The following is a 23,922-nucleotide window of genomic DNA, read 5'->3' as shown; positions in this document are numbered from 1 at the left end:
TTTAACCAAAATGTTAAGCAGCAAAAACTGTTTTCAACATTGATGATAAGAAACAATGCATGAGCAGTAAATCAGAATATTAAAATGATTTCTTCACAATATTACTGTCTGTGTCTTTACTGTATTTTTATGATTAAATAAATACAGCCTTGGTGAGCATATAAGAAACTTCTTTCAAAAACATTACACGTTTCCAAACTTTTGACAGGGACATAAAAATATTTAAATTTTATTTAAATAGTTAAATTTTAGTGTCGGTCAGTACATTCGGGATTTTCATTACATATTATGTTGCTTAGATAATGTATATTGTACTATTAGTATTGTGTGTGTGTTGCCTTGACAATGTTGGTGAAATTTATGACATTTTGATTTACGGCAACTGCAACACTTCTTAATCATTCAGAGTTCAGAGCTGCACCTCTCCGAACAAAAACAACTGAGAACTGCCAACAGATGGATATGATCCAGTGTTCTCTTTTCTGTTCTTCACTTGGCTATACTATATTGACTTCACAATTTACCATGCTTTCTTTTCATCAACATGCTTAAGACTTCGCCCCTTTTTTATTATTAAAACAGGTTCTAGCTCTATATATAGGTGGGAGTAGTTTGGAGAGTAAGAGTATTAGTGTATTTAATGTGCGTGTGGGGTGTATGAGTGTTAGTGTAGAAAACATAGTGAACCTCAGAGACCTGAGGGAGGGAACAGAATAGAGGAAAAAAAGATCCAGTTTCACCGCCTCTCTTCATCTGTGCTGAATTAAAAACCAAATAGACCTTATCTAGTTTCTAGAGTCTGTATTTACTCTGGAAGTTCATGCCTTAAAGTGCTTTGTTTTCACAGCTAACGAAACCCTCTTGAGGTCAGTCTATGGACTCAGCTAAGGTCCTACTGAGAGTCTCACACAAATCCAAACCACTATATATATATATATATATATATATATATATATATATATATATATATATATATATATATATATATATATATATATATATATATATATATATATATATATGTATATATATACATATATATATATATATATATATATATATATATATATATATATATATATATATATATATATATATATATATATATATACACATAACACCCATTAAACCACAATTACTTTTACTTTTTCCAGAAGAGATGTCGTGTGGAATGTTAAAAGCATCACAATTATTAGAACTAGATCTACAAGCATTTATTTCCATTCAAAGCGAGGGAAACTGGTAGAAAAAGAATAGCCTTAAAATATTCCTTATCCTATTTCTTCCTCTGTACAACAATCTCACACCCATCCTCTTTCAGCTGAAATGGTGGATAGTTTAGAATTGGCTGTTAACACCCAAAGCATCATAAATGAATGAAACAAAGCTTTTTGTTTGTTCAGAATCACTTCTCCATATGTGCAAAGCTGAGACGTTTGGACTTTGTACACATTAGATATAGCCATAATAGTCATAACAGGCAGATTTGTTCCTGCTAAACTATTTAATTGATTCTAAATTATTTTGGTCTAGAGCAGATGTGTGTGAAATTTAAAGACGATCAGAGAAACAGCCAAGGAGGAATTAAACACAATAAAATCTTTCACAATATTAGAATGGTGGATACATTTTAGATACACATAAATATTAGATATACACTTGTTAGGGCTTAAAGCAAGAAATAAAATAAATTTTTTTTTTATTTTTTTACTCAAGGTGTTGAAGTTATTAGCAAAAAATAATATTACATGAGCAGCAAATCATCATATTAGAATGATTTCTGAATGATCATATGACACTGAGAACTGGAGTAATGGTGCTGAAAATGCCTGGTTTTCTGATAAATTACATTTATAGATGTATCACAATAGAAAACAGTTATTTTAGTAATTGTAATAATATTTCACAATATTATTGTTTTACTGTATTTTTGTATGTTTTACATGGGGATACCTTCATACATTTTTTATTTCAAAAACTATAATTTTTTACAGTAAAATTACATTATTGTCATGTTAAATGTATTTTTTCAGCTATAAAACATGTTTTTACTTTAACGTTTTAAAAGGATTTATTCTTTCAAATTATTAACAATTTATTTTTGTGATTACATTCCACCTGCATTGTAAAATATGAACATTCAGAGGAGCATTGGTGGGCCAGAGCATGTGATCTGCACATTTCACTGTCCATTAGACTCTAACTACAGGCAGGAAAGCCTACTGGGCTTTCCCTCTGACATGCCTCGTGCTGTGTGTGTGTGTGTGTGTATGTGTGTGTGTGTGTGTGTGTGTGTGTGTGTGTGTGTGTGTGTGTGTGTGTGTGTGTGTGTGTGTGTGATTTTCAAGGCCATGGAAGTGTTTTCCAAGTGCTTGCTCTTCCATGAGCACACCTGAGCTCTACGGCTGATGCGAAGCCTCAGGTTGCTCCGTGTCGAGGGTAACCATGCGCGACAATGCTGCCTTCAATCGTGTTTTTCTGTCACTAATTCTCTTTTTCTGCTCCATTCTCACAGAACCATTCACTCTTCAGTTCGAGCTATAGCAGTCCTCTTCATCTTGGGCTTACATTAAACTCATTTACTTGGGTTTTTGAAGACATGAAAGAGACGTTCTGAGGTTTTCAGGCATCGGAGATTGATTTGCCTGTGCTAACAGACAGCATGCTGAATATCCTGATATCCTCGCTGATCGATGCGGATCGTAACATGCGATGGAGGAGGATTGAACGATTGTCCTCTTTGGCAGTATTTATCATTCTATTTCTTTCTGTTGTTATTTCTGTGTTTCTTGGGTTCAGTGGTAGTCAGGGTTCCTGGTAACAGGATATGTGTGTAATTCATGGCTTCTCCCATGCATGCAAATATTTCATCATCACCCCTTGTAACGTTTAATTTAATTTAGTGCATTATTCATAAAAAGTGTCTCTCTATATATGTTTACATTTTATGTGGAGAAGGCACTAAGAGTTTTTGGATAATAAATGCTTAGTTTTTTTATATATATTTGTGGGCTGACATACTGTATTGGTCATTGAAAAGCTTTGTTTTCTTAAATATTTTATAGCTCTTTCCTATTACTCCTCTTCCCCCCTCTAATTCTTGAAGCTATAGCTATGGGAGAATGTGACCTCTTACACCAAGTTATTTTGGGTTTAACCCTCTGGTCTGGTCTATGACAAGAATTTATCCAGCAGCATGTCTAATCCAAAATATCCTTAGCCTCTCCTGGACCTGTCTGTCAGTCGTCAAATGTATTCGAGGAATTATATCAACAAGCCCTGGCCTTGTGACCATTAGCCGATATGGACTTTTAATAGAGAACATAGCATTCAGCGTCTTGAGTGAAAGATTCGGTTTACTCAGTTTTGCTGATTCAGAAATGAGATCTTTACTATCTGAATGACGGTTACGAGAACTGGAGATTAGAGTTTGCTTCCTTTGTTACAGACAAATTACTTGTTGATTGTAAAAGAAACCCTTTAACTTTCTTGTTTGCAGAACCACAGGAATACTTTAAGGACCTAAAGCATGAATGCATTATGACTGACAACTGAATGATTGATTATACTCTTTAAGGATATGTTGAGCTTTTGTGAGTTTTTTTTTTTTTTATAAGTTGGAAACATAAGCTGACATTTTACAGTGAAAAGTACAGCCCATAATACTGATTTCAAAACAATACAAACAGCATTCTGAGGCCCTGTCCTATGGGAGGGAGCCCGGAAACCACAGGAAGTGGTCTGTATTGCTGCAATTATGTCCCGTTTGGTTTCCTGAGTGGTTTGTTATCAACGAAAAAACTCGAGTTAAAGGTTAAACCGCACACAATCTCAGATAGTCTATAAAACTAAAGAAAAGTATATGCTTTAGGAAGCGTAGGCTAATTAGTAGACCTGCTTATAATTATATTGGTCTTAAACAGTATTACTGATTGACTAAAAATCACTTAATTCCTATTATATTATATTTTCTTTTTGTAAAAGTTCTATTTAAATTTTATCAATCATTAGAAAAACGAATGACCTTAGTTAAAATTATTATTTTTTAACATCCCAACAAGTATTTATTTAATCTTAATTTTATTTTGTGTTAAAATACATAAACCTGCTATATTTCTTAAAATTCGCACACCAAAAGCAAAGTAGCGAGCAACAACTGTGAGTCACTTTACCTTGCTTCCCTCTCTCCATCCCGTCCGCTCCCCGGTCAAAACGAAAAGATCAGGCACGGGGGCGTCCCTTTTATTTCTATTTTCGCCTCTATCGTTTGATGTAAAATAATGACACATTTATCACATAACTGGCGAAATGACCATATTAAACCGCTGCATACACATAAAGAGTTAAAACTACATATATTGGATTGTGGCACACCCTGTCCCGGTTTCCACCCCACCACCCCCGCAAAACAGCAATGGACCATCCCAGTCAGACATGTCATTGTTGCTGGGAGAGGAGAGAAGCGAGGATCGAGCTCATCTGTTTGAAACTTCTACTGCTGTGGGACGTTCGCGTTTTGCATATCGATATTATTAAACTCTGTGGCGCGGTCGACTTTAGAACAGCAAGGTTTTCTTGATTCATTTTCTTTGTTTTTCACTTTATTAGAAAAAGAGAGCCTATTCGCAGAGTGTTCGCGTAGCTTCGGAAGTTCGTGCATGTTCACGCACGATAATAGATGATGAACTTTGGACTGCTGGATTTCTGTTGTGTTGACATGTCTTTTGGCGGTCAGAAGAAATAAACACGCTTTGCCCGGCGCTGTTGCGGCTGCTGGGCAGGACGAAGGAGGAATATTTTTTGGGGGTGTACTTTGGGTGTAGTGATATTTAACAACAGTCAACTTGCTACGCCGGGAGCCAACAATATATCAAAATGTCTGCTAAAGCTGCTATAAATAAGGTAGGAATTGACTTTGAATGCACTTTTCGAAACAATTTGACGGTGTACAAGTCCTGACCCATTTAAGGAGCAAAACACGTAGGATAAGACTCATTCTGCACACGAATGTATCCTGTTTTCCTTATAATCCACGTGAAAGTCAGGATCTTAAAGAGATAGTTCACCGAAAATTGTCATCGTTTAACGTTACTTTACCCCCGTGTTGTTTCAAACATGTACGACTTTCTGTCTTAAGTATAACTCTAAAAGCACCATTAACTTTCATTATATGGAGAAAAGATGAACTGCAAGTGAATGGTGACTGAAACTGTCATTCTGACTAACATCTCAATTTGTCTTGCACTGAAAGAACACTGAGTGAAATTCTTTAAGATTCTTGGACTAGAATGCGTTCAAAGTAAATATTGATGGATGGAAGAGTTTTACCATTCGCTTTAGATAGGCTTACGTTACCTGTTGATATTAAATGGCTTTCTGCCAGTAACTTGTGTCGAATTAAGTGATATGTGAATTTTTTGCACTTTCATTATAGTAGCCTAGCCTGTAGCCTCTGCTTCTTTTTCTTTCGTGTTACTGAATATTGTAGACCAACTTTCTCTGGATAGTCGATAATGCGCACACAGGGAAATAAACACACGCAGATAGTTTCTGTTTGTTATCTGAATATTGTGGGCAGGATTTTAAAGGTGGTTCGTATCAGAGACAGTCTGCGGAGAAGTCGTTTTTGCGTGGGGTGAGCGTGTAAAGTGGCTCGCAGAATACAATGCCCTACATTATGTTTGTGTATGTGTTTATGCTGCTCTTGAGTGGGCTTCCTCTTCCAATGTACTGTGTGAGAAGCTTATGAAAACAGGAATGTGTACTGCACATTCACTCATTCAGGTTTGGTGAGTTTCTCTTGATGAGGTGAAATGTTTACGTGATGATGTAATGCGTGTGTATTGACATTATATCCAGGAAACATTTCGCATATTTCAATTGGATTATGATTTATTTGTATTATACAGTAAAAACTACAATCTTATGAAATATTGTTATTCATACAACCTCTCATGAAAAAGTTCATAAGTACAGCTTTCATTTGTTATAGAAATATTTTGTAACATTGCTTGTCTTTACTTTTGATCACATGCTTTCTTGATTCATTTTAAGTAAACATGGGTCCCAAACTTTTGAGTTGCAATTTGTTTTAATATATTTAAGTTTATTTAATATTGTACTACAGTAGTGGTAGTAATTATTTATGGTATGAAGCTCTTAGTTTGTTATTGGTATTTTTACCAGTTCAGCTAGTTAGTATTACTGTTTACCTCTAAATAAACCCACAAGAAAAGCTGTGCTTGAGAAGACACGGCTATTTTTTTCCAGGTTTAAATATTTGTCTTGTCTATTTGAGGTGTGGATCTGTCTGGATGACCTTGTTTTTTTGTCCTAAAGATTTGCTCGATCTCCCTGGGGTCCTTGTTTCCTCTGTAAGACATTGTCTTGTCTCTGTGATCTGCTGTTGTTTATTTTTTCTTTCCATCTTTCTTTTAATAACTATGACTTCATGTGGATAATAAAATTTTGATTAGGTATTTTGGAGAAGTATAAAAGGCCTATAGTATACTCAGTTTGAGATTATTTGTTATTTATCTGAATGGTTCCAGAACAGGCCAGATGTCACAATGACCTGTGGCTTAAGCTTTAAGACAGCTTACAGAGACAAAAGTCCTTTATGTGTCTTCAACGACACCACATGCATCGCATGGCTACTGCCCACCATGTTCTTCTTTAGGGCTTCTTTAGCACTTTTAGTTTTGATTGGAAGGAGTTTGCATTTGTTTTAACTAGGCCTGTCATGATAACTAATTGCTTATTCGCAGAAATAATTGCGATACATAATATTACTGTAATTTTAAGACAATTTAATGCCACTTAATATACAGGTCCTTTAAAAAAAATAGCATATTGTGATAAAGTTAATTATTTTCCATAATGTAGTGATAAAAATTAAACTTTCATATATTTTAGAATCATTGCACACCAACTGAAATATTTCAGGTCTTTTATTGTTTTAATACTGATGATTTTGGCATACAGCTCATGAAAACCTCATGAACCTTCTCAAAAAATAAAATAAAAGTGTTTTTAATACAAAAAAAGTCAACTTGGTCGGGAATCCTTTTGCAGAAATGACTGCTTCAATGCGGCGTGGCATGGAGGCAATCAGCCTGTGGCACTGCTGAGGTGTTATGGAGGCCCAGGATGCTTCGATAGCGGCCTTAAGCTCATCCAGAGTGTTGGGTCTTGCGTCTCTCAACTTTCTCTTCACAATATCCCACAGATTCTCTATAGGGTTCAGGTCAGGAGAGTTGGCAGGCCAATTGAGCACAGTAATACCATGGTCAGTAAACTATTTACCAGTGGTTTTGGCACTGTGAGCAGGTGTTAGGTCGTGCTGAAAAACCAAATCTTCATCTACATAAAACTTTTCAGCAGATAGAAGCATGAAGTGCTCCAAAATCTCCTGATAGCTAGCTGCATTGACCCTGCTCTTGATAAAACACAGTGGACCAACACCAGCAGCTGACATGGCACCCCAGACCATCACTGACTGTGGGTACTTGACACTGGACTTCAGGCATTTTGGCATTTCCTTCTCCCCAGTCTTCCTCCAGAATCTGGCACCTTGATTTCCGAATGACATGCAAAATTTGCTTTCATCCGAAAAAAGTACTTTGGACCACTGAGCAACAGTCCAGGGCTGCTTCTCTGTAGCCCAAAAGTGGCTTGACCTGGGGAATGCGGCACCTGTAGCCCATTTCCTGCACACGCCTGTGCACGGTGGCTCTGGATGTTTCTACTCCAGACTCAGTCCACTGCTTCCGCAGGTCCCCCAAGGTCTGGAATCGGTCCTTCTCCACAATCTTCCTCAGGATCCGGTCACCTCTTCTCGTTGTGCAGCGTTTTTTGCCGTACTTTTTCCTTCCCACAGACTTTCCACTGAGGTGCTTTGATACAGCACTCTGGGAACAGTCTATTCATTCAGAAATTTCTTTCTGTGTCTTACCCTCTCGCTTGAGGGTGTCAATGATGGCCTTCTGGACAACAGTCAGGTCGGCAGTCTTACCCATGATTGCGGTTTTGAGTAATGAACTAGGCTGGGAGTTTTTAAAAGCCTCAGGAATCTTTTGCAGATGTTTAAAGTTAATTAGTTGATTCAGATGATTAGGTTAATTTAATAGCTCGTTTAGAGAACCTTTTCATGATATGCTAATTTTGGGTTTTCATGAGCTGTATGCCAAAATCATTAGTATTAAAACAATAAAAGACCTGAAATATTTCAGTTGGTGTGCAATGAATCAAAAATATATGAAAGTTTAATTTTTATCATTACATTATGGAAAATAATGAACTTTATCACAAAATGAGAAGGACTAATTTTTTTGAGAAGGATCTGTATAATCATAATATAATTGCAAGTAGACCTACACACTTTCAACAGACTTTGAATTCTTAAGAATATTTAGATACTGGAAGTGTCAAAAATAAATATCCTTAAAGGTGCACTGTGCAGCCTTTTGCAGTAAAATTTCTAAAAACCACTGGGCTAGTTTTATATATTTTGTTCAGTTGAGTACTTAAAATATCCCAAATGTTTCCAACTATGTGTACATTTTGAGAAAATTGCTATTTTAACCAAGGACCTGGGATGTCTCAACATAGCGTTTGAGGGAGTCTCCTTTCAATTGCGTCATCTCTGCATTACCCTCGGTTTCCGGTTTTATTTGTTAGAAGCTTTTCTCTTAGCAGTCACAGCAGACGCAGAGCGAATGCACAGAGTAACGTCATAACATAATTTTAAACACACTTAAATGTATCTAATACGATACAGAGCTGCTTTACCTTATACTCATGACCGGAAAAGCGGAAATAGTACGGCCGCCCACTATTAGTGCGGCCGCGACTGTGTCCCGTCCCATCATAATAAAAGTCCAGTGGCTCGCGAGTAGGGATGGGTATCGTTAAGATTTTAACGGTATTACTACTCTTACCGATACTGCTTATCGGTCCGTTACTTTAACGGTATTCTTATCGGTACTTTTTGAGATTATATATATATATATATATATATATATATATATATATATATATATATATATATATATATATATATATATATATATATATATATATATATATATATACACACACACACACACACAATTAGCAAAAATACACATTATATTGGCCTATACAGTGCTTTAATTTCAGGAAGAATTCTAGTAAAATAACACTGCATAGTTTATCATAAATAGCCAAAATAATGCATAATAAAGCTGAAGTTATTAATTCAAGAGCTGTGAGTGATTTTCTCTTTGCATTTGGTTGTTTAATTCGCAGTAATTCATCAGCATGTTTATTTACACCGCTGCCTCTTTAAGACAGATGTGCAGCTCTATAGGCGACTGATAATAGGCAGATGCACTACACTTTCTCCTGACTATATCCATAATAACTACGTCCATTTTAGACACAAACTAAAACTGTTAAACTGTTGTGTTTAAGAGACTCTCCAAGCCGGGATTTTGACACAGATGTTTGTGTACATTTGATCGTTTAGACGCGAGTGTGAAACCGAAAGTGTAATTTGCTCGTCTCGTTGCGGCTGTTTCGGTGGGCGCGCGCCGACTTGGGAACAATCTCTTGCGCACATTTTTGTGCTTAATCGCTCTTTTTATTATTAAAACGCACCCCACAATTTACCAGCAGTTGCTAGACTGTATTTTACAACAATCCCTGATCGTGCTGATTCTGTCATTGCGTTTGAGTTTTATGGAGAAATGACAGCGTGGGCTACTGCTGCAACGGGAATTAGCCTACATAAGTTGCGCTAGACATAAATATTATGTTAATCTTTGGAAGCCAAAATCTAAAATAAAATCAGACTATCACAGATCTAAAGTGTAACCAAGCTATGTTTGACTGTTTAGTTCTGTCCTCTGTCGTTTTGCGCGTGGTCGGTCTCTCTCTCTCTCTCGTGTATTTTCTAAAGTACCGACAGAAGAACCGATAACGTCCGAGCTTATCGATACAACGGTCTTTCAAAATTCACCCCCGGGGCCCGTTTAATACCGGTTTTCGGTACCCATCCCTACTCGCGAGGCGTGTTTGTGTAACAATCGCTCCAGCAGCCATGCTCAGCTCCACAACACTCGGTCCTGCTCTGCTTAATACTATAGTAATGTTAACAATTGCAAAATGTTACTGTACAGAGTAACAAGTAGGCCTAGAGAAAAATATTGCGAATGCAAAAAAGTTACATGGATATAAATCAAACGGCAACCTCCTGCAATCTCTCTTGAAGCCAACATGGAAGTAATGTACACTGCAATTCATCGACTGGCAGAATCTCATTGAGCCCCGTGTTAAAATTCCTAACGTCACAGCAGAAAAAAACATTTTTACAGCCTGGTACAAATTGTGGTTTTGGTCTATACGTCTAATTTTGCCCTTCATGTCAACTCTGAGGGGGGTGATTTTTTTTTTTTATAACTCATTCGTTCCCATTATATAAAGTGTTAAAGTTCTGCATAATTAAGGGCGTGGTTACTTTGAGTGACAGGTGGATTTATCTGCCGTCTATAGTCATTGCATCACATAAGCTTCACCCCATTGTCCCCATTATCCGGGTGTGACTTGCGATGACGCGCTGCCAAGATGGCAACGCCCAGCTCGCCCCTACTTTATGCTTCAGAACGGCTTATCGGAATCCTATGGGTAACGTCACAGACACTACGTCCATATTTTTTTTTACAGTCTATGATATACAAGTATGTACATGGTTACATACTTACATAGAGATTTTTCCATCTACAGGTTTTTTTTTCCTGACATTTTTTCTCTGTAAATTAGGCATGCTGAGGCACTACTGCTGAAAAACTTTAACCTTACCTGGCAGTCAGATGTCCATATGAACAAAGGCAGATATGCCTCACCAGGCCAAATCTGCTGCTAAATCTATTTTTCTATAGGCGTGTTTTTTTAAGTTTTGTTTATAATTCAGCTCCATGCATGATGTGCTGCAAAAGATGTGAGCGCAACAGTCAAACACATCTATATAGTGCACGTTTACATAGCTAAACAATAGAAAAAACAGCACAGTGGAATGCAAAATAGAAGTTCTCTGGGAAAATTAACTTGGCATTTGTGACTGCCGCGTCCCGTGTGAAACGGCCTTAACGCTAGCTGTGAGTGTGCACCATTGCACGATTTCAAGTTTATATTTGCACCGGAACTGTGGAGTGCCACTTTGGAACCCAGTGCATTTAGACTTTTCTTCCAAACTGCCCATAGATGTCAGGAAAACACTAACGCCTTAAATGATGCCCTCTTTTAACCTGACGATGCCCAGATGTCCAGGATCTGCCTGAGCCCCGCTTTTGCTTCTGGCATGGAGAGCAGATATGATGAGGCAAATGTTGATAAAATTAATATTTATGTAAACATAATGGGCTATATATCACGTCACCAAAACTTGTCAAAGTCATCATGCGATAAGCCGATAATAGGGATGCACCGAATTTTCGGCCACCGAAAGACTTTTATCACCGAAACAAAAAGGCCGAAATGTTGTGATGACGCAAACAGAAACCGCGACCTGCACGTGCTTGTCTAAAGCAACATTTGCTGTGTGGACGTATGTGGTTCATCTCACATTTAATATGGGCTATAACTTGAAAATAATGCTTTGTTTATGTTTCTGTCGATGTGCTGGCTCCTCAGTGATACACTACAACAACAGCAATAATAAAATAAAAAAACGGGCAAAATGGTCCCTCTTTTGTAAACTTTGATCAATGCATGCGAGTGCTGCTGTATAAGTTCTCTTTAAAGTCTTGTGCTGACTTCTTGTGTGACAAACTCACACAAGAAGTATGTCAACATGTCCATCTTGATAAGTATCCTAGCAGACAGTCTGTATATGCCTTCAGTGAACTGTATACAGTCGAGAAAGACGAGCATATCCCTGCAAGGGCTGGGCGATATGACGAAATATATCGTCTGGACGATAGAAAATGTCTATCGTTTTATATTAGGCTCTATCGCTTACGCCACGATAAGGCGTTAATGGCAGAATTTTACGTCAAGATGCACCTCACGCCACGGCATGCCCATGCACGCTGCAATACACAAACATGAAGGAAGACGGTAGTAGACGCGGTTCAGACCAGGGTAATTCTCAGAGTAATTATGCAGGAGTGGTGGTGTAAGCGCTCAAAACAAACTTCAGACACAGACGCTGCAACGGGCTTTTACGCGTGGCACACTATAGCCATATATTGAAATATTTTAATGGCAGGTGTAGGGATGGCGAAAACTAAACATTTTCTTGACCGACCACCGAGCCTCATTAGCCGGTTGAAACCGGTTAACCGATTAGTTTAAAATATGCTGCGCTATTTAAAAATAACAGCCGCGAGCCGCGCTCCCTCTGTCTCTCTCTCGCTCTCTCACTCACACACACACGCGCTGCCGCCTCCCTTCCACTCACGTCACTTTTTTAAAATCCCCCACAGCGCGAAACACGAGTCCCGCAAACGCGCCGCAGAGGAGCTTGTTTGTAATCAGAGGACAAATGGCTCCTTAGTTTCGAAATGGTTTGGGTACAAGGTGATCGCGTTGAAAATAAAGGCGTTTGTCTAGCGTTAGAAGCTCATTTGAAACATTGCAGCGGCTCATTTAAGAAAATGACAGCTCCGAAGAGACGCCGCTTTAGTTCGAGGTAGTGCTAACAATAATAAAGAAAGACGATCAACACCTTATGTGTTACCACTGAAATGAAGATGTAATATATTTCCAAATGTAAGTTCATCTTAAGCGAAATGCACGCTTCATACTGTCGTCTGCCCTGACTCTAACCTCGAGTGTTTACTTTTTGCAAACCTTGTGAGCGCGCAAACCCAAACGCTGTGACCTCGCGCCAAATGTTTTTATTGGTTTATTAAGTACAAACAGGCGAGTTATGAAAAATTGAGTGCGAGGGATATGTTCAATCACACAAAAAGATTTTGGAATGAGACGGCCAACTGTATTAGCGTTTAGTCCACTGTCTATAATAGCCTAATTTAGAGATCACTTTTTTATTTATTTTAACCGACAACTTTGATCGGTTAACGTTGATACGGTCAGCCATCGGTCAAACGGTCATCGGTTAACATTTCTAGGCAGGTGTTAACTTTACCAACAGTCTTGCTTTAAAAAAAGGTTCTAAATAAAATAAAAATGTAGTCCATACTTCCTTTATTTGTTTTGTATATCATTTCAAACTGCATTTCCACATTGCAATTTTGTATAGACTATTCATAAACTGAATTAACAGAAAAATTGCTATATCGTAATGTATATCGTTATCGGGATATCAAATGAGCTATCGGGATATGAAATTTTGGCCATATCGCCCAGCCCATTAGGTCTTAAAGGGACAGTAGCCTTTACTGCTGTCTGTTTAATGTCAAACAAATGATAAGGACACCACTCACTGCTCTTGACTGAATAGCTTTTGTATGTTTAATAAGAATTAATCTTTAATTTAAACAGTTAAATATGCTGTTATTTTACATTTGATTACTTTATTACATTTCTGTACCTTTCTGCAGGCCAGTAGGCCTGTACATTATTATTTAATTACATGAGTGAGGTCAAGTTAAACATTTTAGTTTGAATTTAATTTTATACTGTGCATGGCTGCAATGTGCTAAATAAATATTTGCATAATTTGTAATTGATTTATTATTTGAAACTTAAAATTTTTATGCAATTGCAATGCCTTGATTTTTAGTAAAGCTACACAGTCATAGCCATAAATGCAATGGTTACTATTAGTTTCAATTACTAATAACACCGTTTTCGGTTTTCAGCCATGGTTTCCTCTTTTTCGGTTTCGGCCAATAATTTTTTTTCCGGTGCATCCCTAGCTGTTAATATATTATCTCGACAGGCCTAGTTTTAACATTTTAAAACTAAGAGTTTACTGAGATTATAAATAAAAATATAATGTCATAATTATTTTATATATATATATATATATATATATATATATATATATATATATATATATATATATATATATATATATATATATATATATATATATATATATATATATAATATTTAACAGCAGAATTCAAAATCTTTTTGAATGATCCTTACATTTGTATCACCGGGTCACCATTTGGTACTGATTATGTTTGTTTGTTCTTGGGTAGAAAACTTCCGTCTCACTCTCACATCCTCTCTGACAGTAGCAGACTTTCTCAATTAACACCAGGCTATGTTTCTTGAATAAATAATAAACAGTCTATACTTCAGGGAAAATATTAATTTGATCTAGATGCAACTAATCTAGTGTCCTGTTTGCATTAAAATGAAGGCATTTAATATGCAACTCTACATACAGCGTTGATCACCTGTCTGTCTCTGTCCTATGATTTGTATTAATACTATAAATAGGCCCCTCAAGCTTGTATTCATAGTCAAAGTAGAGAGAGAAAGCTCTTGTCCTCAGTCTCTGTTCTAGAGAGGTTATGTTAATTACTGCTGGAGCCTCTGGCCCTCTTTGAGAGCTTGCAGAATGGGGTATTTAATCATCAGAGGACAAACATATCTCCACTTTACTGCTGTACCATACATATTAGAAAAAAGGAGGCATGCAGTTTGTTTCCTCTGCTGGAGAGGGAATCTTTGTCTATGTAAGTTTTTTGCCTCTTGCAAAAATCAGAAGATAAAACTGTAAACATAGAAATCTGGCAGTGTTGTGTGTGCCGTTTACCGAGTCCTGTGTGTCGCTCAGAGCCAATCAGACTCAAGTGTGCCTGTGTTGTTGGAAAGCTTGAACGGTTCCCATGGTGAGGAGCAGCCCTGGGCTCCTGGTGCAGCTCCACCACAGGGCCTATATCTATACTTCCAATAGTGTTGTGGTACTGCATGTTTGCTGCCTCGTATCTCTTATTCTACTGTCACCACTATGATAAATGTTTTATGACGTGTAAGAGTGATGTATATATGTTTAGAAGTATAAATAAAGTGGAAAGGCCGATTTGGAGTGTCATTTCCACATTTCTTAGTTTAATGCTCAGCTAATGAGGACTTAATTAGGCTGTACCCTACTGTCACCCACTGTTAGCCCACCCCCTCAGTCCTCCCCACTGGGCTTTCAGTGCTCTGGAACTGTCTGAGGCAGCCTGTACACAGCTTAGATCTTCACTGCATGTGACAGTGTGTATGTGATCCTCTGCATGTGCCATCTCTTCCATTTCTGTATAGTAGCCAGTAAGTTTGCAACATTTTAAGAGTGGTCCAGTACACAGCGGAGCAGCTGTAACAGAACATACTAATTTTAGGCACCATGATCACTCAGCTGAGACATTCATTTCAAACACACATTTGATTTTCCTTACCAAACGAAATTCATTTCAAACATAAATATGTGTGGAGTGTGGGAATTATTAGTAATACTAACAAAATAAGCTAATATTTTCTGTTAGTTTAAGCACAAACTATAAGTAAAGTAAAAACAAACCTTAAGTATTTGAATTTTTAAATTAATCTAAATGAATCATGGGCTATCATTAGCCTAGATAAAGTGCAGCCAAATTGAACATGATTTGTGTTTAGGTGTTTATTGGCAGTGTTGTCAGATATCTCTGTATTTTTAAGGCAGTTATCGATAAGATTTTTAATTTTTTTCATATCATCCAGCCCTAGTGTATTCACGTGCATGTACACCTACTTAACTAGCTGAAGCTTAATCTGATTAACCCTCCTTTTGGGGACTTTGTCATTTGTAAAAAATTGTATACAGTAAGTAATTTGTTTGTTAGGTTAGGATGTAAGATTAGGAAGGCCAGGTTATAGCATTCATAAAACAGTAGAAATGTATGTAATGTTCCCATCTAGACAACTATTTAAACGTGTGTGTGTGTGTGTGTGTGTGTGTGTGTGTGTGTGTTAGGACTTATTTATACTTAATCACTTGAAATAATGATCATGTAAATGAATGGAAAAACATTTGACGTATAAGTATATGATTCAATTGGCACAGCCATAGTGTGTGTGTGTGTGCACTGTAAAATAAAAAAAACAGGTCTCCAATTGAAAATTTACAAGTGATTGATAACATCTGAGTTTTTCAGTTGGCTGAATTGAATTTCTGTTAATTAAATTCATCAATTCACAAAATTTCAATTTGGCCAACTGAAAAATTTAGATGTGATCAGTCACTAGAAAATTTTAAATTGCAGACTTTTTTCTTCTTCTTCTTTTTTACAATATGGTGTGTGTTGCTTGAGTTTATTGATTAGTTTATCTCTTAATCACTCTGTAATGAAAACTGTTAATTGGGGGAGACTGGTGAATCATTTAAATGATTTCTTTAAAAAAAATTGATAAGAGACTTTTAATGGGTTCATGTCATTTTCTTATTATAATATGTTTCTAAAGAGGCTAACTGTTCATCACGATTTCAAAATAAAAGTTTAAACCCTCGCTCGCTGAGTTTTGATGTCCACATGTTTTTGTTTAAGAAATAAGTGGCTGTAGCATTTCTATTGTAAAGAAATGGCCAAATATTAAATATTAAGTCAACATTTGAATTAAATGTCATTTGGCCAATTTTAATGATCTATTTTAATTCTAATGATCAGATTAAACATCCAAATAATCGTCCTTTTACTCAATAACTAAGATAAATGTTAGTGACATCCCCGATTCCTGCAGATATTTTCCTGTTTTTTCCAAGATATTTTCCATCACGTCTATCAGTGCTACTTGATATACCACCAATGGCTGAGAGAATGGGGGAAAAAAATCAGATTTAATCTGAATCACATGTTGGGTCTTAGTGAGCCTTCTTCTCTCAACCATGATAATACAGAGCCCTACAGGAGATTGTGGGCTACAATGACCCAGACGCTCACTCAGCATGCCAAATTCCTTCATGTTACCTCAGCTTGAACTGGCTGAATATTTCATACAGGTGCTGGCCATATCTTGTTCTGTGTCTTGAACAGATCCATAGAGTAAGTCACATTGATAAGGTGGATCATTTTCAATGATATTGCCCCCTGTATAATTGTTGTTTAAGCGATGACTAAATGCAGACTGAGCTTGAAGAGATTACAGACCTCACAGCATTTATTTACCTCTGAGACTGAGATGGCTGTATTTATTTGATAATAGTCTGTTATTATTGTATTGTGTGTGGATAATGATAGTCATCGCTGCTAGATTTGGTGTGTTAGTGGGAATGGAGATTGTGAGAGTGTTGGGATAATGATGGTCTTCTTTTGGAGGTTTGGTTTGTGTGTATGAGTCAGTGGATTAGTGGTGTTGTGGTTTTTATGTCAGTGCAAGGTCTTGAAAGAGAACGATCACTCCTTTTAAGATACTGTACCTGTCAAGCTCACTGCCACACAAAGTTGTAAAGCTCTCTTAGTTAACTCTGTTTATGTTTTTAGTGGGCGGTTTTTCTTGGCTCCTCAGTGTCTGTTGGCGGTCCAGATTTCCATTAGGCCTGACATCTCAGACCAAGGTCCACTGATCTCAGCTTTGCTGTGTCCATGGCACAAAGCAGTTTAGCTGAGATCTAGTCTGTGTTTATGGAGCTGGGAAACTCTAGAAGGCTGTTTTGAAGATAACGCTTGAGCAATTTCCTCTACTTTTGCTGTGCCCCATAAGCTAACAGTGTTTTTTTGGGGAAAAAAACAGCTTTTTCTGCTGGTTTCAAATGCTGAAAATGCGTATTGCCTTTCTCCATTATCTTTCTTTCTAAATTGATGTTACAAGATTCCATAAGTGTCCATTGATTTGTGAGCTGAATGACCAGGTAATTTACAGAACCTTCTCAAAATGAAATGCTTAAAAACTACCGGTATGTGTAAATAATGTTTAGGGGATTTACCAATAGTTTTAAAAACATATTTTAATATCCAAAATAATTATTTTATATTTTTAGACCACTCTGAACTGGTTTTCATTCCACAACTGTAAGCTATAATTTAAAATAATGAATACAATGAATGTGAAATCCACAAATACCTAATATTATAAATAATTGATAATTATAATTCAATGCATTTCAGACAGAGAGAAATTGCATATGCAGTCAGGCATTCCATTGCAGACTTGGTTGATTTATAATGAGCTGTCTAGTTTCATGCAATCTTATTTTTGTTTTGCTTCAGTCTAGACAGACTGAGTTTGTGTTGAGACAAACTTCACAAACTTTTTGCCTAAAGGAAATTATTCCACCCCAGTCTCGGATGTTTGCAGTTCTTGGTTCAAGATGATCAGTTTCCAAGGGGCAACCCTCAATTTTCTTGCATGCTATTTTTGTCACACAATGGTAATTAAAGTAAAGTTTACACAATCATTGTGTGGCCTTTTTAACTTATTTTTTTTTGTAGTAAAAACTAAAATACAATACCATGTATACATTTTTCAGGATTCTTTGATGAATAGATTATTTTATTTGAACAGCATTTTTTTAATATATATAATTATTTATAAATGTATTTTATTGTCATTTTTATTTGTCAACTGAATGCATCATTGCTGAATAAAAACTTTCATGTTCATTTCATTTTTTTCACTGTCACCAAACTTTTGAATGGTAGTGCATGTAAGGGATAATGGACAGTCAGCTGGTCATTATCTCAAAGTAAACCCAGAAAGAGTGATCGGGTTTCCAACCCAAATCGAGGAAAGGGTTAGCATTTCACAGTGTAAATATTTGAGTAATAATATTTTACTATATAATTATATGGACTATTACATATAAACTATATATTATTATATAGAGGGGAGCCCATAATTAATCCTGGATATTAATTATATACTGCCGTGGTGAAGGAAATTAATCTAGTGTTAGCTGCACCTCATTAACTCTCTGACTGTCTATCTTGGGCCACAGAACAGGCATTGTGGTGCAGAATGCCGGCTGTAAGAGCTTGGGAATTCCTTTGAGTGAGTTCGAACTGGTCACGTGACCCTCGGCTGGGAGGCCTGTCCGGGGAGACTGGGGTTTCTGTAGGTTTGGGATATAAGCAGCACCAAGGTGTCCTATTTATCCCCCTCTTTCTGCTCTCACTCATCATTTTCCCCCTGTCCTCTCTTTGTTTCTCTTTCTTTCACTTTCTCTCTTACACACACCCTGACAAAGGCACCCCCTGCTGAATGAGGCTGTTTTTGTACAGTTACACTTCATTGTGTTTCTGCATGTGTGTGTTTTTGCATCACAGACACTGGCTATGGAATTCAGTTGTGTGGGAACAACCTCATTTCAGTCATCAGCACAGGGCTCAGAACATGGACATTGCGCAACCACACATGATCTAATAAATGAGACCATCTCCTCCTGTATTCAAACTTAACATTGTGACTGTCATGTGCAGCTAGAACCTATACAGTAAATCAGCCTTCTCTAGTGACTTTCTTTTGTTTAAAGATATTTCTTTTGTTTTTTGCTCCTGTTCATTTATTAGCATTTACTTCTGATCAAAAGTTTGGTGTCAATAACATATTTCTTTAAAAGAGTTATACTTTTATTCAGCAACGATGCATCCAATTTTTCAAAAGACGTTTATAATGTAAGAAGGATTATCAAAGACTTCTTGATTTAAAAAATCTTGAGAACAACATTCACTAAAATGTTTAGCGGCACAACTGTTTTCAACATTGATAATAACAAGAAATGTTTCTTGAGCACTGAACTGGCATATTATAATCATTTCTGAAGGATCATGTGACAATGAAGCTTAGGCTGCTTTGCATCAATTTTATTTCACATTAAGATATTTCACAATATTACTGTTTTTATTGTATTTTTGATCAAAGTCAGCCCTTCCCAAAAATATAACAAATATAACACAAAGCATAAAGACTCTTTAATAATGTTCCAAGATGAACAAAACCAGTAAACAAATTTAAAGCAAACTCAGACTGTGAGTAGCAAAGCTAAAGATTTATTTTGTTTTTAATAAATTATTAACAGCATTATAGCATATATATTGCTGCTTAACCAAGATGGTGCTGTGGCTGGCCACCTCATTGTGGAGCTCTCCAGTTGTTTCTGTTTTTGTTAGGTTGTCCTTTTGATTTTCTTATGCAATCAGTTTCACCAGGGATGAACTACTGAACATTTGGCACTAAACACCACCCAAGTGCTCCAAGACGCAGAAACGTAGGAAGAGAACTGGCGCGTTGGTCAATCTCGGACTCTTACAGCGCGGCTTTAGACCTACACTACATAGTATCCATCTGTTGATGTACTTTAAAGAGATTGACCAATGAAGCAGAAAGTAACTGCAAGCCTGCTTGGTACTTTTTCGTCAAACCAAACTTGTGTCTCCACCAAACAAAGTTTAAATCCTGTCTGGTTAGTGTGCTTCCTATAATTTTTACACATTCAGTGAGCAGTCTTTTGTGGTTGTTCGAACACATTCAACCACATATCTACGCTACGAAAGCAATCGGGTCAAATGCATTTTTGACTACCTCTGGAAGTGGTCGAAAGTGGACAAGCTTCATCAGGCTAAAGATGATGCCTACAAAAGTGGAGACAGAGTCTTGTGTAATCAGGCCAAAAACATATTAAGTGTGTAAAAGCACACAAGTAAGCAGGTAACTCACAAATATCTGCTTATTGAAATAACCAGTTTTCCCTGTTTACATGGAAAACCAGTAAACTGACAACTCAAGTAATCCGAGTTTACATGACTTTATTAATAAACAGGGTTATTTCCTTGTAGTGACGTCAAAAATAATAATGTCCGTATCTGACTATAGGAGTATTCCAAATGTTACGTCAGTTGTGATGTTAAATAAAGCTTGCAACGTGTCAGTGGGAGATTCATGGCTCATATTATCCCTCATTCTGCATGCATTTATTCAGCGTTTTGACTGAAGCTCTTCTACTTCTGCTGCATGAGATGAGAACATTTCTTAAAAGAGTATGCATCTGTGATATGTGTCCTTATTTCATGCAAAATGCTAGCTCGCTCTGTCTGGATGCATTTAAATCTGCTCTAAGTATGCATTTTTGTCACCTATTGCGCATGCGCACTTCAATAAGCCGACAGAAAGCAGGTTAATGCGTTTACATGCTGCGAGAAATCTGGGTAAAAAGCAAAAAACATGTCCCGACTGGTTTATGCTTATGCCGTTTATGGTCATAAGCATAAACATAGTAAGCATAAACCACTTTAACTCCGATTAAAAAATAAAATAAAATAAAACTGGTTACCGCGTTTATATGACCATGTTCATTGTCGGCTTATTAGGCATATTAGGCTAGGCTAAGAATGTGCATTTAAACACACCCATTGACATAGGAGATTAGAGAAACTTTGAAAAAATACTCTGGAAAGTTGAAAAAGAAAACCGTTTTCAGCCAATGACCCAGCATCAGTGTGGAAAGGCCCAAAATATATATATTTATATATATATAAATATATCCAGCATGTCAAATCACCAACTGGTTGATGACCTGAATGAGTTTTAATGAAGGTCTGAAAAACCTTGTCTCACACACACTCTGACGGTATATCTGCATAACCATTAACACCTCCAGTAAACCCCCTCTCACCACCTTTTGCACTTCGGATCAGTGAAGAGAATCTACTGTCAGTAGAAATTTCAATTTACAGTTCCAAACATTTAAATTGCAATTAATTGTAATAATCTGGAGAGATTTTTGTATGCACGAGGAGTCTGATAATAGCCGATATGCTCCACAGGTTTCTTCAAGTGTCTTAGCGACGTTGCCACAGTTCTTTCTAGATTTAGTCTGTCTCTCGTGCATCTTACTGGATTATTACAATTAATGGCAAAAGGAATGTTTGGAAATGTGAACTGATATTTCCTACTGATACACTGCAACAAAATATATAAATAACTGAAAATACTTACATGTCTAAGACTTTTACACTACTGCATATACACACATTTATATCTTGTTCACATATCTTTATTTTATTTTACATCTATTTATTGTTGCTACTGAAAGCTTTTTCTGTCACCAAAACGAATTCCTTGTGTGTGAACATGCTTTGCAATAATTATCTTTCTATTACTGATTCTGATATTCAGCATTCATTTTCAAGATTGTAGGTTTAAATGATGGCTTCATCCTAGGGCTGGGTGATATTCATCCACCTGTGCACTGGATCCTTTTCCTACAGCCTTGGTAAAATCTAACCTCAGTGTCTTAAGTCCATTCATTACCAAGATTATTAATAATTCCCTCCAGGCTGGCCATGTTCCTTCATCTCTTAAAACTGCTATCATCAGACCACTTCTGAAAAAACCTACTTTAGACCCAGATGTTAAGGACAACTACAGGCCCATCTCCAACCTCCCATACCTCTCTAAGGTGCTGGAAAAAGTTGTTGCTGCACAGCTTCAGGTCCATTTGGAGCATAACCATCTTTATGAGAAATTTCAGTCTGGTTTCCGCTCAGGACACAGCACAGAAACAGCTTTGGTCAGGGTCACAAACGATCTTTTGATGGCGGCAGATGCTGGTTCCCCATCCCTTCTCATCCTCCTGGACTTAACTGCAGCTTTCGATACAGTTGACCATAACATCCTCCTTCACCGTTTACATTCCACCATTGGTCTCTCTGACTCGGTCCACAACTGGTTTTCTTCTTATCTCACTGGGAGAACTGAATATGTTGCGTTAGGAGAAGCTACATCCCTGTCACACAATGTCACCTGCGGTGTCCCTCAAGGCTCTGTGCTCGGACCCACCCTGTTCATACTCTACATGCTCCCCCTTGGCCGTCTCATCAACCGGCATGGGATTTCTTTTCACTGCTATGCTGATGACACTCAACTTTACTTTAGGACAAGTTCATCTCCCTCTGCTGACCTCACACCATCCACTTTGATCACTTGCCTGGATGAGATAAAGGCGTGGATGAAGCAAAACTTTCTGCAGCTAAACAGCTCCAAAACTGAAGCTATCCTAGTCGGCACTCCACTTCAGGTCCAGAAGTTCGTTATCACCAGCATTGCTTTCTCTGATCAGGTCATTCCTCTTTCCACTTCAGTCACGAATCTGGGGGTCAGAATGGAATCACAGCTTACTTTTGAAGCGCACATCAAACACCTGTGTAAGACCTCCTTCTTCCACCTCAGAAACATTGCCAAACTTCGTCCCATTCTATCGCTGGCTGATGCGGAGAAGCTTGTCCATGCCTTTATCTCCTCCAGGCTGGACTACTGCAATGCGCTCCTTATTGGCATCCCTAGCAAAAATCTCCAGAGGCTGCAGTGTATTCAGAACAGCGCTGCTAGGATCCTCATGAGGGTGCGCAAATACGACCATATCACCCCCATTCTAAAATCACTCCACTGGCTTCCTGTGTCGTTCAGGATCGAGTACAAGATCTCTCTCCTTACCCACCAGTGCATCCATGGTGATGCTCCCTCCTATCTCAAGGAACTCCTCACCACACAAACAGCCACTCGTAACCTCCGCTCTGTTTCGCTGTATCGCCTCAAAACTCCAACAGCCAATCTCCGTACTATGGGGGATCGGGCCTTCTGCTCTGCAGCCCCCAGTCTGTGGAATGCTCTCCCTGACCACCTGCGGACTCCACAGACTATAGATACTTTTAAGCGTGGTCTTAAAACCCACCTTTTTAGCAGAGCTTTTAATTGACTTTTAATTGACTTGCTACTTGTTTAATTTATTTTATTTTATTTTTCGGTTTTATTTATTTATTGTTGTTGATTGTTTTGTTTTTGTTTTTAAATTCTGTAGCACTTTGAGATTTTGTTTAATATAAAGTGCATTATAAATAAAATTTATTATTATTATTATTTATTATTATTATATGGAGCAAAAAATGTCTCGATATATTTTGCTAAATCTCGATATACGATATATATCTTGATATCTTTACAGGAAAAATAACCCCCCAAAAACTACAGCAAAAACAAATATGCCAAATATCATAGTCTTTTTTTATT

The 23,922-nt window shown here is 37.2% G+C and overlaps 1 protein-coding gene across 13 annotated transcripts in view; it reads left to right on the top strand.

The window, feature by feature from the left end:
• The window catches only part of tjp1a (tight junction protein 1a), a 194,874-nt gene that overhangs the window by 99,577 nt on the left and 71,375 nt on the right, over positions 1–23,922 (top strand). Inside the window, exon 1 of one of the 13 annotated variants that reach the window (XM_067441573.1) lies at positions 4,439–4,902. The exons of the other annotated variants lie outside the window; for them this stretch is intronic. Coding sequence (XP_067297674.1) covers positions 4,876–4,902 — 27 coding nt within the window. The 5' untranslated portion in view covers positions 4,439–4,875. Of the gene's footprint in view, positions 1–4,438; positions 4,903–23,922 lie in introns of those variants that run through there. 13 annotated transcript variants of the gene reach the window in all.

This window comes from Pseudorasbora parva, chromosome 1, assembly GCF_024679245.1.
Source record: "Pseudorasbora parva isolate DD20220531a chromosome 1, ASM2467924v1, whole genome shotgun sequence".
NCBI classification, from domain to species: Eukaryota; Metazoa; Chordata; class Actinopteri; order Cypriniformes; family Gobionidae; genus Pseudorasbora; species Pseudorasbora parva.
Note: the sequence above shows the minus strand (reverse complement) of the source record. Positions and strands in the feature narration are given on the sequence as shown.